The 15,588-nt window shown below is 41.9% G+C and overlaps 2 protein-coding genes across 2 annotated transcripts; one reads left to right on the top strand and one right to left on the bottom strand.

Moving 5' to 3' along the window:
• Positions 1-1,074: 1,074 nt before the first annotated feature.
• On the bottom strand, positions 1,075-10,777 carry smc1a (structural maintenance of chromosomes 1A). The gene is made up of 26 exons (XM_080030399.1): positions 10,397-10,777; positions 9,654-9,842; positions 9,279-9,391; positions 8,737-8,940; positions 8,132-8,370; positions 7,774-8,032; positions 7,191-7,331; positions 7,016-7,098; positions 6,811-6,910; positions 6,423-6,530; positions 6,102-6,287; positions 4,964-5,143; positions 4,685-4,831; positions 4,446-4,583; positions 4,236-4,352; positions 4,038-4,144; positions 3,809-3,950; positions 3,546-3,691; positions 3,303-3,456; positions 3,099-3,212; positions 2,789-2,945; positions 2,519-2,673; positions 2,217-2,368; positions 2,004-2,073; positions 1,772-1,882; positions 1,075-1,416 (listed from the first exon to the last, which is right to left on the bottom strand). The coding sequence occupies exons 1-26, from the start codon at positions 10,503-10,505 to the stop codon at positions 1,336-1,338; spliced, it is 3,702 nt and encodes a 1,233-aa protein (XP_079886525.1). The 5' UTR covers positions 10,506-10,777; the 3' UTR covers positions 1,075-1,335.
• A 242-nt stretch (positions 10,778-11,019) lies between these two features.
• On the top strand, positions 11,020-14,360 carry ribc1 (RIB43A domain with coiled-coils 1; the record flags this gene model as incomplete). The annotated part of the gene is made up of 8 exons (XM_080031455.1): positions 11,020-11,143; positions 11,236-11,454; positions 11,658-11,875; positions 11,966-12,080; positions 12,383-12,501; positions 13,142-13,378; positions 13,885-14,051; positions 14,279-14,360. Exons 2-8 carry the CDS (start codon positions 11,256-11,258, stop codon positions 14,358-14,360), a joined length of 1,137 nt encoding a protein of 378 aa, XP_079887581.1. The 5' UTR covers positions 11,020-11,143; positions 11,236-11,255.
• Positions 14,361-15,588: the final 1,228 nt, after the last annotated feature.

Genomic DNA, 15,588 nt, shown 5'->3' with positions numbered 1-15,588 from the left:
TTTCACTTCTGGATCTGTGCCATTATGGCAGATGTTACATTGGTGTTTTCACCATGGCAAATAAAGAAATCATCCAAACATTCGTTTCTGTGTTAGTTTTCTTTCTGCAAACTAACCAAAGATGGACATTTGACAACACGGACTATGTTTTGGAGAAGGAAAAGCCCTTAAAACAGGTGAGTTTAGGCCAAATAATAATCTGTACTAATGATGCCTTGAAATGAGACAGTTAGTGCAGATGGAGCCATGATGAAGGGGTAAGGACAGAAGTGTGAAAACTGAGAGCTTCTAAAAATACATTTTGCCTAGTGAAGCTCCCCCTTATGGAATGGAAACTAAAGCAGCAACATGCATAATGTGTTGTAGGTTCAAATTAAGGTGGGGAAAAACTCCTTAAAATTAATTAGTTAATGCACAAATCAGTTAAAATCAAAATAAGTAAAGTCTGAGTTGCATGCTTGCTCTAACAAAGAAAAAGTATTCAAAGTAAAATATTTCAAAATTTTATTTATTGAAGCAAAGCAACCAATAAAACAGACCTGACAGAATATAGCCTAGATTATTTTTCAGTCATCAGAAGCCGATTGAGAATATCTCTCAGGAATAAGAGACTGTCATTCATACAGCCGTATAACCTCAGCACATTTCCTTTGAAATCTTTTCCCGATGACAGTTATGACAAAGCTCCATGATCTCATTATAGCACCGCCAGTTGAAGGGTTTTATTTAGCTATCACACACATGGGAATGTATCCACCATTCTGTAACAACGGCTTCCTGATTAAGCTTTTTCTTAGGAAAAACAGAGTAGCACATGAAAATGAAAATACATATTTTAGTACACACAACAGACGACAGGCAGAGGCTTTAAAGAGCATGGTTGAAAAGAGAGCCATAAACAGTATATAAAAGTTCTGACGACAAAAACTTGTCTCAGATAAATTCGACACATTTTACCGCATGATACAAATTCTACAGTCTGTTAAAAAGGTTGGAATCCCACTCAATTTCACTTGTTTCATTATTACATTTTAATTGATTATTATAATCATCCTTGTGATGCCGAATTGAGAATGGGTTGGTTGGTTATAAATGTACATACATCACGGTTGTCACCGTCTATAAAGAAAAACGCCTCCCACAAATGAAAAAAAACCTAATTCACTACTCTAGCATATCTAAAATAAAATACATGAACATAAAAAAAAAACATAGGAAATAACATGTGGTGCCTAATGGATACATGATCTGTGACTACAGAATATGTTGACAAGCCAGAGAGTCAACAAATCAACATCCGACTTGCCAAAACGCCAGTGTTGTTGATGTGCCGTCCTATTCATTTGGATTTGGGTTGGCGTCAGGATACTGAGAGAGGTCAAAAGTAAGCACTTTGCTGATGACACAATCTCCTTGCTGTGAGAGGAGAAGGAAAATCAGTTACTACAATCATATATCGTGCAGAGCTTTTATGCATTTATTTAACAGCTCAAGAAGCTTTGTTATTATTTGCAGGTTTTTGCTGGATTCTGACAGAATCAGGCAAACAGTTTAAAGATACAATGATGACCAGTTCCAAATTTATAATACAAGTTTTTTGCAGTACATCAAGTTATATTTAAAAAAACTTTTTACAGCAAATAGAAAGTAATTAAATACTTGTTTCCTAGTCATACTGGTAAAAGAATGTTGGAAAAAAACATAGCTTCATGGCTGTATTTTATTTGGTACTTTGACTAGTAATTTGGAGAGATAAGATTGAGAAACACACCTCTGGATAAACACCAATGAGTGAGTCTGCTTTGGTGTAGAATTCCTCTTTCAGAGAAATGACAATGGCCTGGAAGTTAATCGCTGACTGGTCTTTGATGTAATTGGCCACCTTCAAAGGACAGAGAGGAAATTAGGAGTTGTAGTAAAAAATAAATAAAAAAAAACAGCATTTACATCACAAGAAGAATTGATACAAAGCTCAAACATTGAATATCGTTTTTTGGACAAACCTTGCCAATGTTAGTGTTGTCCAGAGCTGCGTCAATCTCATCCAGAACAAAGAAGGGAGCGGGTTTGTAGCTAGAGGCAAGAAGGAGAGATGTTGCTAACAATATTCCAAAGATGGAGGCATCGTCATGAGTTTTCAGGCGATGCAAATAAATACTTTTGACTCTTTTTTTTTCCTTTAATCAAAAACAAAAGTATTAAGACTGTTGTTTCACCTGTGAATGGCAAAGAGCAGAGCCAGAGCAGCAACAGTCTTCTCTCCTCCGGACAGGTTGTCCATTGGTCTGAACCTCTTCCCTGGAGCCACACAGTTATAGTTGATGCCATCCAGATAAGGCTCCTCTGGGTTTTCTGGGCCTAGGAAAGCCTACAGAAGAGAGTTGTGCTTTTCATTAACGTACCAAAGTACTAAATTGAATGTTAAAAGTAACATGATGTGTGACTTGATGCATTGGCCAACATTTGAACTGTGGCATTACATTTATGGTAGGTCATTTTAAAAACCAATGAGGCGTACCTGGGCACTGCTGTTGCGTGAGAGCGCCTTGTAGATCTCATCGATGTTGGTGGCCACAGACTCAAAGCACTGGTTGAAACGATCAAACCTTTCCTTCTTGATCTGCTCAAAGGCTTGCTTGGCCTTCTTGGCTCTCTTACGAGCAGCCTCAAACTCTGATGAAAAAAAACATGGCATGACACAATATTAAGAGATCTAGAAAACACACTGTAACCCTGCATCACTTTCTCTCATTTAATCTAGGACTCCATCATTATCCTGCCAGCTCACCGTCACTGGTCTCTTGGAACTTGTCCCTGACGCTCTCAAGCTTCTCCATAGCCTTCATGTTGGGTGCGCTGATCCTCTGGAGGATACTCTGCTGCTCATTCAGACGCTGCTGCAGTGTGTTCGACTCCCCCTTAAACTCTTCCTCTGACAGGGCATCCTGTAGGAAATTGAAATTTGAGTGTACTTCAGTGTAGCTATATTGAAAATGGATTTGTCCTCTTTTATATATTGTCAGGCACTTAAAATGAAGGGAGGATGTGAGGTTAAGACTATTAAAACGTAAGGCATTGGTGTCGTGTGGACTAGCTACCTTAAGGTCTTCAGTCAGGATACTGTAGTCGATCTCTATAAGAGCCTCTTTGGCGAGGACAGTGCTGGACGTTGTCCTCTGGCTGCTGCTGGACTCTTCATTCTGGGAGTTTCCCTGGAATAACAAAAAAAAGACAGATGTGCTTTACTCTTTTAATCCTGATAGTATAGAAGTTACAGCCTGTATGACTGTGTTTGTGTGTACCTCTCCCTGGCTGATATCGTCCATCGTTCCAGAACGAAGAGGCAAGCGGATATCCTGCATTTTGCAGGCTTGCAGCAAGTTGTGACGGTCGCTGCGCTTTTGCTCCAGTTTGGTCTCAATGGCCGTCACCTCCTTCTGGAGATGAGTCAACTCCCTAGAAGATACAACAATGGACAGTTGTAGCACAAACCAACAGGTTTAGGACAAAAGAAACATATTAATTTGTTTTTTGCAGCCACTGACTTATTGGCGCCACCCAGTTTTTTGCGGATCTCCTCCATCTCATGGTTCTTATCATTGACTTCAGATTTCTTGGTGAGGTGCTGGTTCTTCAGGTCTTGCAGTTGGGCCATGGTCTCGTCAATGATCTTCATGTGTCTGTGCTCCTCCTACAGGAAGATTAGAAAAGCGAAATTGAGAACCACAAGGAATAATTGACTTGACGCTAAAATTCATAACAAAATAGATGAAAACTTAAGTTCTCTGCATTCACTGTTTGTTCGCACCTTCTTAAGTCGCTCTATTTCAGCATCGTCCTTCTTGACCGTCTGCTCCCACATCATGACCTTCTCCTGGTCCTCCTTTAGCTGATTCTTCTCATAGTCTACCTGGATACCCAGGCGGGTCTTCTGAGTTTCAAACTCCAGACTGAAGCAAAATGAGGCAATTTAGGTTAGACAACATAGAAAGCATGCCTAAGGTTATCTAACAGAACTGACTTAATACTCAGCTTACCGCTTCTTTGCAATCTCATTCTGCCTCTTCACCTTCTCCTCCTCAAACTCTCTGATGTTTCGAACCCCAATTTCTTTACAGAATTCAATAAACACCTCATCTTCCACCTGAAAAACAAAAGCATTTATAGTGACGTTACTGCAATGCCACATATTCATATTGTCTTCTAAATGGAGCTCACTGTGTGTTAAGTCTCACCAGGTTCATGCGGTCTCGCAGGTCAGTGATCTCTCTCTCCCGGGACGTGATGATCCTCTTGATGTCGTTGATGCGAGGGCCAAAGTTTGCCAGTTCACTCTCTAGCTTAGACTTCTCCTACATGACACAAACAAAACCAGTGTTAACCAGCAGCCGCTATAGAATTAACCCATAGAAAGAGGAAAACACCAAGCTGTAACCTGACTGTACCTGCATGTTGAGGGAGAGGTGGCGCGTTTTGGTCTGTTCCAGATCGCTTTGGGAATACTTGAGTCTCATCTGCAGACCGTGGGCCTGCGACTGCACCTGACGCAGCTCGGCCTCCTTCCTCTTGGCCTTCATTTGCTCCTACAAAAAGAAGGATATTTAGTGGATGTTGTTGTGAATTGAATTCAAGTGACAGTCCATCAAACAGCAGGACCACTACCCTCCGTCACAGTTAAAGTAACCTTGAGCTCTTCAGTGAGTTTTTCTTTCTTCTCTTTGAGCTTGTCCACTGCCTTCTCATCCCAGCGCCTGGCCTTAGCCTTCAGGTCACTGGCTCCTCCAGAGATGACACCAGACTTCTGGAACAGAGTGCCGTCCAAGGCTACCGTCTGGACACAGGGACACGAGAGGGAGGTTAAGAAGGAAGAAAAGACCAAATTCCCATCACCAAATAATCAGGTGGACATGCAAACTGTCCAATCCTTCTTTCATCATGTAACGCAAATGTTGACAAGGCGCACCTTGTGTCTGTACGGTCCTCCAAAAGCGATCCTTCGTGCTTCGTCTACGCTGTCACAGACCAGGGCGTTGCCACATGCGTACTGGAGGGCTTTCTTGATGTGGGGTGGCTCATAGCGAATCACGTCAATCACAAGTTTGGCTCCTCGCAGCTCTCTCAGTTTCTCATCTGTTGGTTTCACCTTTGATAAGATAAGAGAAAAGCATACAGTAGTGATTTATTTATTTTTAAATATAGGTATTTCAGTTGAGCGTTAGGTTTTTTTTTGTGAGTGTAGTGTGTATAATACAAATTAGTTGTATGTTCATCACCACTGTCAGACTAATAAAAGATGCTTTTAGACTTATTACATTTAACAAGTGTAGTTCCTTGTTGATAAATACTTCTGAAGTTTGTTAAAATTCAAGGTTTTCACCTAAGATTGATACTTGGATTATGTACGTTCTAAATTCTATCAGAAGTAAGATCATGATTGTCAGAAGCAGAGGAGACAGACAGTTAACCTTCCCTGACTTCTATCTGTCTGGCACTGCACTCAGTGTGTGCAGTGAAATTACATACTTGGGCCATATTATGTCAAATGATATCTATAGGCAGCGTCGGAAGCTGTATGCACAAGCGAACATGCTCTGCCGTAAGTTTAGTATGTGCTCTGTACCTCAAAAACCTGTCAATATCTCACTCTTTTGAGCGTATTGTACGCCGCTGTATACTGCCCACCTGTGGTGTCGTTATAAACAAGGCAGCATTAGAAAGCTTACAGTTGCCTATAATGATAGCATGAGGCTACTGCTGAGAGTTCCAAGAAGCTCCAGCGCAAGCCAAATGTTTGTAAGTGTTGGGGTCCCTACCTACTCTGCTGTGTTGCGTGGCCTGATGTATGGATTTATGTGTAGGGCATCTGAGTCCGAAAATAACTTAATTGCAGTTTTGGCCAACCCTCTATGCAGTTCGGTCAGATTTTCTTCCACACTGTGGAACCATTGGCGATCATGTCTGTATGCTTGGCACTGAATATTCTGGAAGGCTGTGTATTTTTTACTCTGTGTTCGTCTATTTGTTTATGTTGTTTGTGTTGATATGGATCCCCCTGGGTCTGAAATAAAGAATCATATATATCAGCTCTTTCCAATAGTCACCTCAAGGTAGTCGAGAGGAAGGAAGGTCTCAGGCTCTCCTCTCTGCTCCTTAATGTATTGAATACAATCTCTGCCAGTCTTCTCTGAGTCCACAATGATGGCATCCATGTTCTTGCCCAACACTTTGGTCACAGCAATCTGATACTTCTTCTGAGTGGGCTGGCACAGATCGATGAGACGACCATACTGAAGAGAGAGTGAGCAACATGTTATTTACTAATCTGACTTCATGAAAGGATTATTACAAATGTTTCGATAATAGCCTTACAGGAGTAAGAAAATGCCATAATATTGTTCTGAATACAGAAAGAGTTGCCTTACCACAGAGCCAGGGTAGAGTCTTTTGATACTCTCCATGATCTCCGCTTTGCGCTGCTGGCGACTGTTCTCCTGCCTGTCAATTCTGGCGTCTCCCAGTTGCTCCATCACCTACAGCAAAAACCAAAAATAATAGGATTTATGTTAAAGACTTTTTCATAGCTGATATTTTCACTTGTTAAACACGGGTTTAATTAGTAACATTAAAAAAATAGACCAAAGTGCTGGTATTGTGCATGCTGGCACACTGGCATGGATTACTGGAACACTTAGCCATCCTTTATTTCATTGGTTCGCACTTGTACTTTTTCCCTGATATGTGAAAATGTAGTAAGCTAAAATGACACGATAGGAACTCATTCGCGTTTCTTTGCCCCTGTTTATTGAGCACCTGGTTAAGCTCTGTGTTGATCTCATCGATTCTCCTCTTGGCACCCTCCACCTCCTCGGTCAGCTCCTCCTCCATGCGCTTCTGCTCATCCAAAGACTGCCTGAGGGTTGACAGGGTAAAAAGAGTGTGAATGAAGGGGAGTGATGGAGATCCCAATACAAATCAATACATTGAACATAGCACTGTTCAAAAGAGAGCAGCAGACCTGCTTGTGGTTATGTAATCCTCCAGTTTCTCAATACGTTTCTGGTTTTCCTCAATTTCACGGATCTTCTGTTTGATTTTAGCCTGGAGAGAAACATGAGTTTATATTGATGGAATATCAGCGGAAATTAATTCATGGTGACAAAAGAAAAAGCTGGCATTATTGTGGTCTTTACCTCCGTCTCCACTTTCTTCCGCTCCTCCAAGTCAAGGCGATCCTGGTCAGCCTTCTGGTCACGGTTGAACTTCTCCAGCTCTTGTGCCAGGGTGGCAGCACGTTTGCTGGCCTCTTCCTTCAGACGATGGTACTGCTTCACCTGGGGGGGGGGGGGAGAGAAACAGTAGGTCATGTCAAGTAAAATCATTTATATTTCAAGATCAATCTAATCTATTATAACAAAAATGTTGATATGCAATTAACACACACAAACCAAAACCTGGGATTTGCATGTTCCAGCTTCACAATTACATTGTCTAATCAAACCAAACTAATCAATTTATTTTATTTTAAATCAATCACTACACAATTAGTTAGGACATAAAATGACTCCCTGAAGAATTAGAAGAATATACTCAAGTAGGTTTGAAGGTACATTTATTCATCGCTGCATTTTTTGGGGTTTATGAGAAAATGCGAGTGCCAGTATTTCAGTATTACCAACAAAATAAAATCCTGTATAATAAATAATTAATTCATTAATTAATTAATTATAATAAATGACCCAAGGGGAACCCTTAAATGTGTATAACATATCAGACCTGGTTTTCCTCCAGGGTGAGGTCCTGGCCCTGGCTCTGTGCCTCCTCCTCCATGCGCTCCTCAAACTCTTGCTTGGTCAGCTCCACGGCCTTCATCTCTTTGTCCAGCTCATCCATGTCCCCCTTGCGTTTTTTGTACATCTTCTGGGCATTTTGCAATGATTTCCGCGCCGCCTCCAGCTTCTTGATCTTGTGCGAGGTGTTTTCTTTGGCCTTGATGTACTGCGGCCTCTTTTGGTTCAACTCGGAGTCTTTCTCTCTGTGGGGCGGAGTCAAGTGATTAACCAATACAGTTGACAAAACCTCAAAAACTTCCAGGTGAGCTGAGAGAGAGTTGTATCATGTCAAAGTCACTTACTTGATTTCTTTCTCAATGGTCTGCTGCTCCCTCATGATCCTGCCCAGCTCCTTCTTCTTGTCCTTCAGCTCTTCCTCCACATGGTCCATCTTTTTACGATCCTTGTCGATCTCCTTGTTCCTTTGGCCCAGCTCTTTGTTAAGCTTCTCGATCTCAGTGTCGTTGTGGTAAAGCTTAAAGAGCTGCAGCTGAACACTAGCCCTGGCCACCTCGTCCTTGAGACGCTGGTAACGCTCGGCCTGGTGAGATTAGGAGAGGGGAAGAGAGACGGATATTGTGATGGAAGTCAATTCTATGTTGCTGTATAATGATGGTCGTTATTTAACCAGGAGAATGTCACTGAGATTAAAAAAAAATCTATTGGTCATGCTGAATATAGGCAGAAGAAGCAATTACAGATTGGAATACAGACAAATAAAGATAGACAGATACAAATCTAAATATTCAGCTAATGAACACAATACAAAAAATTAAAAAAAACAGGAGTACATCTTAACAAATAACCCTTGGAGAATATCAGATTCCTCTTTCATGACAATACAGTATATACAGTAGCATGTGTTATTACAAAGACGCTGAATTAAGACTGAACACAAAGTACATACCTCCTCTTTCTCTTGCTTGGCTTCTTTTCGTTCAGCAGCAATGTTTTTCTTACGATGGTAATTGAACTGAGTGTCCTCCTCTGCTTTCACCATCTCCTTCTTCCGGCGATCGTACTCCTGGGCCAGATCTCCAGAACGTGAGATTTCTTCAAACAGAGCTGTACGCTCTTTGGGGTTCTTCATGGCAATAGACTCCACAGCTCCCTGGAGGGAGAATAAGCAGCAGGGAATAAAACTTGGGATTAACAAGATTACCTGCCAAGACCACGGACTAGATATCAACTCAGCATTAGAAAAATGTTGGGCATCTACAATATCAGGCACATTCAAAGCTGTGATACCTAGTGTAGGCACTAGCATAGATACAACCAAAACAACTAACATTCAAGTAAACAGCATTTCTTAATAAAGTTAAATCACTATAAAGAACACTTGTCTTTTCGGTTCAACCAGTGGCTTAATACAAAAGCATTAAAAAATGGCCAATAAATACATTTCTCTTAGAAAAAGTTAAAAAAGGTTTAATATGATTTTCATCTCACCTGGAAGACCAGGAAGTTCCTAGCCTTGATTAGAATACCCAGTTTTTCCAGCTCCTCGCTGTATTCAGGCAGGCTCACCACCTTGCTGTTGATGCGGTATTCAGAGGAGGAACCTGATGCACAGGTCACATGCAGAGTTTTTAAGGTTTCATTGTCATTCTATAACACATGATTGCACATTGAAATACAGTTGGACAAAAAAGGAATTAACACATCGGAGACTTTATCTGCATTTATGTTTCGGCAAGACCACTGTCTTCTAATACTACACCACTATTGGCATAATTGTTGCTGGACTTCTTTTGATAAGGCAATGACCAAACTGTAAGTCCTCTACAGCAGTTAATTCTTCAACATGACAATAACAGTTCATACCTATAATGACCCTGGTGAAGTTGCGCTCCTCTCCGCTGTCCTCCTGGTAGACCATACTGACAAAGGCTCTGTTGGCAGCTGGCTTCCCTACGGGTGCTCCATGGATTAAATCTTTCAGGGTCTTCACACGAAGGTTACTGGTCTTCTCTGCCAACACGAAGCTGATGGCATCCATAAGGTTGGACTTTCCTATGATGAACAATGGTATTAAGACTTGTTAGCAAAACAAAACAAAACAGATTTAAAATTGAAGCACCACATGCTAATATGAGTTACCAGTATATTACCCTGGGTTATTTAAGTTCATCTTCGTGACCTTTATATAGTGCAGATTTCTATTCGAATATGTTTTTGCTCAGTTTGATCAGTGTTTATCCAGATCGAATTATTTTTAAAGGTTGGAGTAAGATGTGACTTTGTGGATGATAAACTATTACCTAAATTACAGTTGCTACAAACATGTACACAATTGATATGCATTGCACACGTACAACTATCACTGGCTTATAGCCACAAATGACACAACACATAGGCAAACAACAGAGTATTGAAATAGTAAGTAAGGTGACACAAATGACAGTGGTCCAGCATATCAGACGCAACACAGAAAAACATTTCTATAAATGATATTCAAGTTTTGACATCTAAAGACCACGGGGCATCACTGTACGGTGTTTACCCTTAGCCAATGTTAGCAAGCATTTTGCATTAGCCGCGAGCTAATATTGTCAATCATAACATACCTGATCCATTGGGTCCGATGATTGCAGTAAACTTGTGAAAAGGTCCAATGATCTGTCTTCCTTTATATGACTTGAAGTTTTCGATCTCTATCAGTTTAAGGTAACCCATCTTCGTGATATTTGTGCCGCTGTTCTGTGAAAAAGCTGCAGTGAATTTTAGCTCGTAAAATGCTAGTTAGCAAATGCTAACAACCGATGTTTACCGAACAGGTTGCCTCAAAGACGAAGCATGCACGCAAATGAATGAACCTCTCTGTTCAATATGTTGCTGGCCTATGCGCAACTCACATTATGAAGTCACATTAAGTTTAATAATCAAAACAGCTCCATAATGTTAATCAGACAGACGCGGTGCAGATGTGACAACAATGCGCCATTTTACAATCCAACAGGAAGACCGTCGAGCGCGCGACACACGAAACCTCACAGTTTATCGCGAGAGCAAATGAAGTTGCGCTGATGAACACTGTGGCTTGTGCAGCTAGTTTCACCACTAATGTTAGTAAAGTTACAGTTAATTTAGGAACGCCTTAATGTTTTAATTTATTATTAACCGATGTGCCACTCCCTGTGGTGATTTCTGTCAAACAAGCACAATGCGTGCAGCAGCTAAATGAGATGTTGCCATGGTTACTAAGGCATCAAAACACATCAGGTTTCGAGCTGCGAAACAGCTTCATTCGGTGGGCTGCTACATGGGTGTAAAGTCCCCAAACTAATGCTTTGGCCACATCTGTCACATCAGAGGTAAGGGCTGCTTTATATCTATGCTCACTGGAATGTTATTATCATCCATTATCATCAGTTCTGTAATAGCCTACTGTGTCTCCTTCCCCCAGGCTCATTGGAAACTGAGAAAATGTACAAAGTGGACGTGCCTGTAGACCCGGCCATAGAAAAGGGTCTGGTGAGGCGAAGGTCTGCAGAGACCGCACGCAAGGCCAGAATCTTCGACACGCGGCAACGTGTGATGGGCATCGACCTTGATGCTCTCAACCAACAGGTCAAAGAGAAAAAACATCAGCAAAGCATGGAGCTGCAACGGGACAAAGCTTTTGGTAAAATACTGGCATGATGAGAGTCAGAAAATAAACCAGTTGAATCACAACTATTGTTCCCCCAGGACCATATTACTAAGTCACCTGTTCCTACTTTCTTAGACCATCTTTGTTTGTGAGATGACCTTTAACCACTAAGCATTGATCACAGGTTTGTTTATTTATTTATTTACCCTTATTTATTTATTTTCATTACATTGCAGATAAGCTGAGAATGTATCACGACGAAGCACTGCTGCAGCAAGACATTGATGAGAGAGAGAAGCGAGCAGTTTTGCACAACGACCTGACCCAGCACTGGGCCACTCGTCAGCGAGTAGAGGACTCCCGCGATGCTGATCTCAAGTGTGACCTGAAGGGGGCATACCACATCCCCATTCCAGCGGAGGAGCTGGGGCCTGCCAGTATGCACATCTTTCAGGTAGGCTCTTTGTGACAGGCAGATGCTAAATAAATAATCACAGTCATTAACCCTCCCCCCTTTAAAACCTTGTGCTTGTTTCGCGCATAGGAAGAGAACATCAGGGTGGAGGAAAGGAGGAGAGAACAAATGAAGAAGACGGAAAGAGATCTACGCACACAGAAGGAAGACAATGAGAGAAGGCACATGAGAGACAAGCACATAGGTGAAAAGAGACCACACAAGCATACACACATACACACACACACACACTGTAATCACTGATGAGCCAACATGCTGCACTCCATAGACTCCGTAAATCACACGCATGGTTCATGCTTTCCTGCACAAACAATCACACACGCCTACGCACAGCCCTTGATGCCAGGTGGTATTGACGGATGCTCATCCCAGAGAGCCGTTATGCATGTGGGAGTGTGTTGTTGAAGTGCTTTGTACAATGGGTAATGGATGATGCAGGCGTGAAAAACACACAGTAGGTGATTTTCCAACCCGTTTGTGTCACAGAGACTGTCATGTGCAAAGAGCTGGAGCATCAGGACTTTAGGGGGGTTCAGCTCCATGCACTAGAAGAGGAGTTCAAGAAAGCCTCCCGCATCGCACTCGACAACTACAATGAAGCTCTGGTACAGTACATGCATGCACAAACATAGATAGACACACACACACACACACACACACACACACACACACACACACCACGCCCGTTGATGTGGATGCTCAAAACAAAATGCAGTGGGGTTTTGAGACTTGACATGGTGTCCTCAGGTGGGATTTTGAAATTAAAATTGCTAATTGGAAATGTTAAGTGATGCGCACGCACACTTGCTGCAGGGAGGAGGCCATCATTCTAGTAGGTACCAAGCAACATGGATGAATAAACTGCTTTGATGTTTGCGTGGGCCCTGTCTGTTATTAAAAGCCCCCCATTTAGCTCTCCCTTCATTTGCCTGAATGCACTCAGCTGAATCTTCCATTGGGAGGCATCATTATAAATCCTTCGGGTCATGCTATTTTTTCATGACAATCATGTGGTTTCTCTTAATAACCACTCACATGCACTATGCACAAGCATGTCAAACTGACTGATTGGATCTCTCAGGAGGACATTCACCACATGGTAGACTCTTGGCTCAATGCTAGAAGTAACCACATATTACAGGTTGGGTTTTGTAAAACTCTGGATATTTTAATCATCAAGGGAATGATCAATCAGCTGGTTCAGTGGTAAAGGCCTTACTACTGTACGTCCTGTTCTCCACACAGGCTGTGGAACGGACGGAGAAACTGAATGAGCAGCGCAGGAGAGAGGATAGGGAGAATTTTGAGGAGAAGCGGCACACTCTGACGTGCGACATGATGACTGAGCGTGCAGAGGCAGCAGAGCTAAACGTGGGAGGAGGGAGGCCCCCCCGGGTGCTGGTAGACAAGTGGAAGGGGATGAACCCTGAGCAGATCAACACCATCCACAAGGAGAGAGAAGAGCAGCGCCTTCAAAGACAGGTACCGGACAAACTCGAAAACACAGTGCAACTTATATTCACACAGGCCGGCATCATGAGTAATTCATAGTTTTTTCTGCCTCTGTTCAAAACGTTCTACCTGTTTGCAAGAAATGATCCAAAACTGCTGTTCCCAAGCGTTTGACTCGCGACCCCTGAATACACTCCACTGAAGGGATGGAAAAAGCTCTGTGTTTAACATGCTGGTCTGAAATGTCCAAAAAGCCTCAAACTGTGTAGTGTTCCTTTATTCCTTTTGAGATTATTTGTTAAAAAAAAAGTCCCGCAGTAAAATTATCCAGTGCTTCCAAAAAAAAATAAAAAATGTGTGAAGCACATATATGTCTTTCTTTGCTTCCACATTTATAAGCCTCAGATTAATCTTTAGAAATATTTTTTGTCTCTGGTCCTTAACACCAGGTTGGGAAACAATCTTTCTATCCCAAATACATCATTTCCGATCAGGTTTTTGGATCTAGATGGTTTATGTCTTTATGCCATCTTTAGAGACAACGTGATGCTGACAAGGTGCAGGATGCCGCTTGGGATCTCCATCAGCTGAAGCTGTCGAGACAAGCAGAGGAGCAGGAGAGGAGAGAGGCAGAGCTGAGGAGGGAGAAGAAGATTCAGACCGACCGTTACAACATGCACCTGGCCAGAGAGCAGCAGGCATAGTGAGCACTGAACACACACACACACACACACACACACACACACACACACACACACACACACACACACACACACACACACACACACACACACACACATTTCCAGGTGGTAGTCAGCAAATGTATTTTGGGCTCAGATAATGAACTACTCTAATGTATATTTCAGAGTAAAAAAATTGTTCAGAAACAATTTCTCACTGTGTGTTTATTTGTGTCTCTGTCTGCCCCAGTCGAGAGTACCTGAACAAGAAGGTGTACACCAACAAACCCACCAAGGACTACTTCTATCAATTCAACACTAGCTCCCGCTGATCACCACCAGCCTTACACTGGCTCTTGTCACATTATATGAATAAAATCATTTGCCTGTTATGCTCACATGAAAGTGTGTATTTAATCCTACTGTACCTATATGCACTGATTCTATTGGCTGTGTGTTGATGAGAAAGAAAGGGAGCCTGTTTTTGATACAGCTTGTTCCACATACTTTATTTTTCAGTCATATCAGTTACAGTGGTAGATTCATAATGCAGTTACAGTTATATTGGCCCCATATGTAGTACAAGTCCACCAACTCCTGTTTTTCACTCATGATACATCTAGATACCATCAGTCCCATTGTGCTAATTGTACACCGCATACACCAAAAAGAGGCGCATATACAGCCCGGCAGTGACACACACTCCATTCCCCTCCTACCTCCCCTATCTTTTTTCTCTCTCCCCTCCCTACCCTAACAGCCATTGTCCTGTCTGCTTTTCTGAGTTCTGAAGAAGCTTCTTGAAACAAACCAATTCGCTTTTTTAAGAGGTTTTTATCTTTTATCTTTAACTATAAAAAACGGGGGGAAAACAACAGTGGAAAAGCAAAGGGCAGTGTTCCCGGCTTTCCCCTCGACACATGAAAAGCAAAGAGTGAGTGGCAGTCGAGTGAGTATCTGTGTGTGTACACTCATTCCTCATTCAAAGCTAACATTTGTCCCCAACACTGACAAACACAGATGTTTAGCAGCAGATAGTCAAGTTAGAATATTGGCATATTTTGTGTCATTCACGGCTCCTGTATGAAAATAGACTTTTTTTTTTTTAAAAGCTTTATTCGTCCTGAGTGTGTCTGAATAACCAACAACAGGGAGCTTACACACACCACCTTGAGTGCCAATATCCTCTGTTAGACATCCCATACACTTTACCTACAGGGACTGTCAGCTGATGTTTGGCAAGTGTCAAGCTTTTATTTGAACAGGGAGAACTGAGGCACCGATGTTGCATATAGATACTCCCTGTGGTATGCACAAAATGGCAACGCTGCATCCCTGCCTCTGAAAACTGCATCAGACAAAAACTCCACAGATATTCACTGCGCTGCAACGCATTGCTGGATGGTTACGGACATGAACGCAATCTTAGCTTTCAATGTAATGCAACTACTGCTATCACTAAATGACAATTAATGTACAATTATTTTTTCAAATTTTTAAATGTTTGCAAACATCTACAGAACAATGGCAAAATGTTCCCCTTTTTTTATTCATTTTTTT

Source organism: Ammodytes marinus, assembly GCF_949987685.1.
Source record: "Ammodytes marinus genome assembly, chromosome: 7".
Classification (NCBI taxonomy): Eukaryota; Metazoa; Chordata; class Actinopteri; order Uranoscopiformes; family Ammodytidae; genus Ammodytes; species Ammodytes marinus.
Note: the sequence above shows the minus strand (reverse complement) of the source record. Positions and strands in the feature narration are given on the sequence as shown.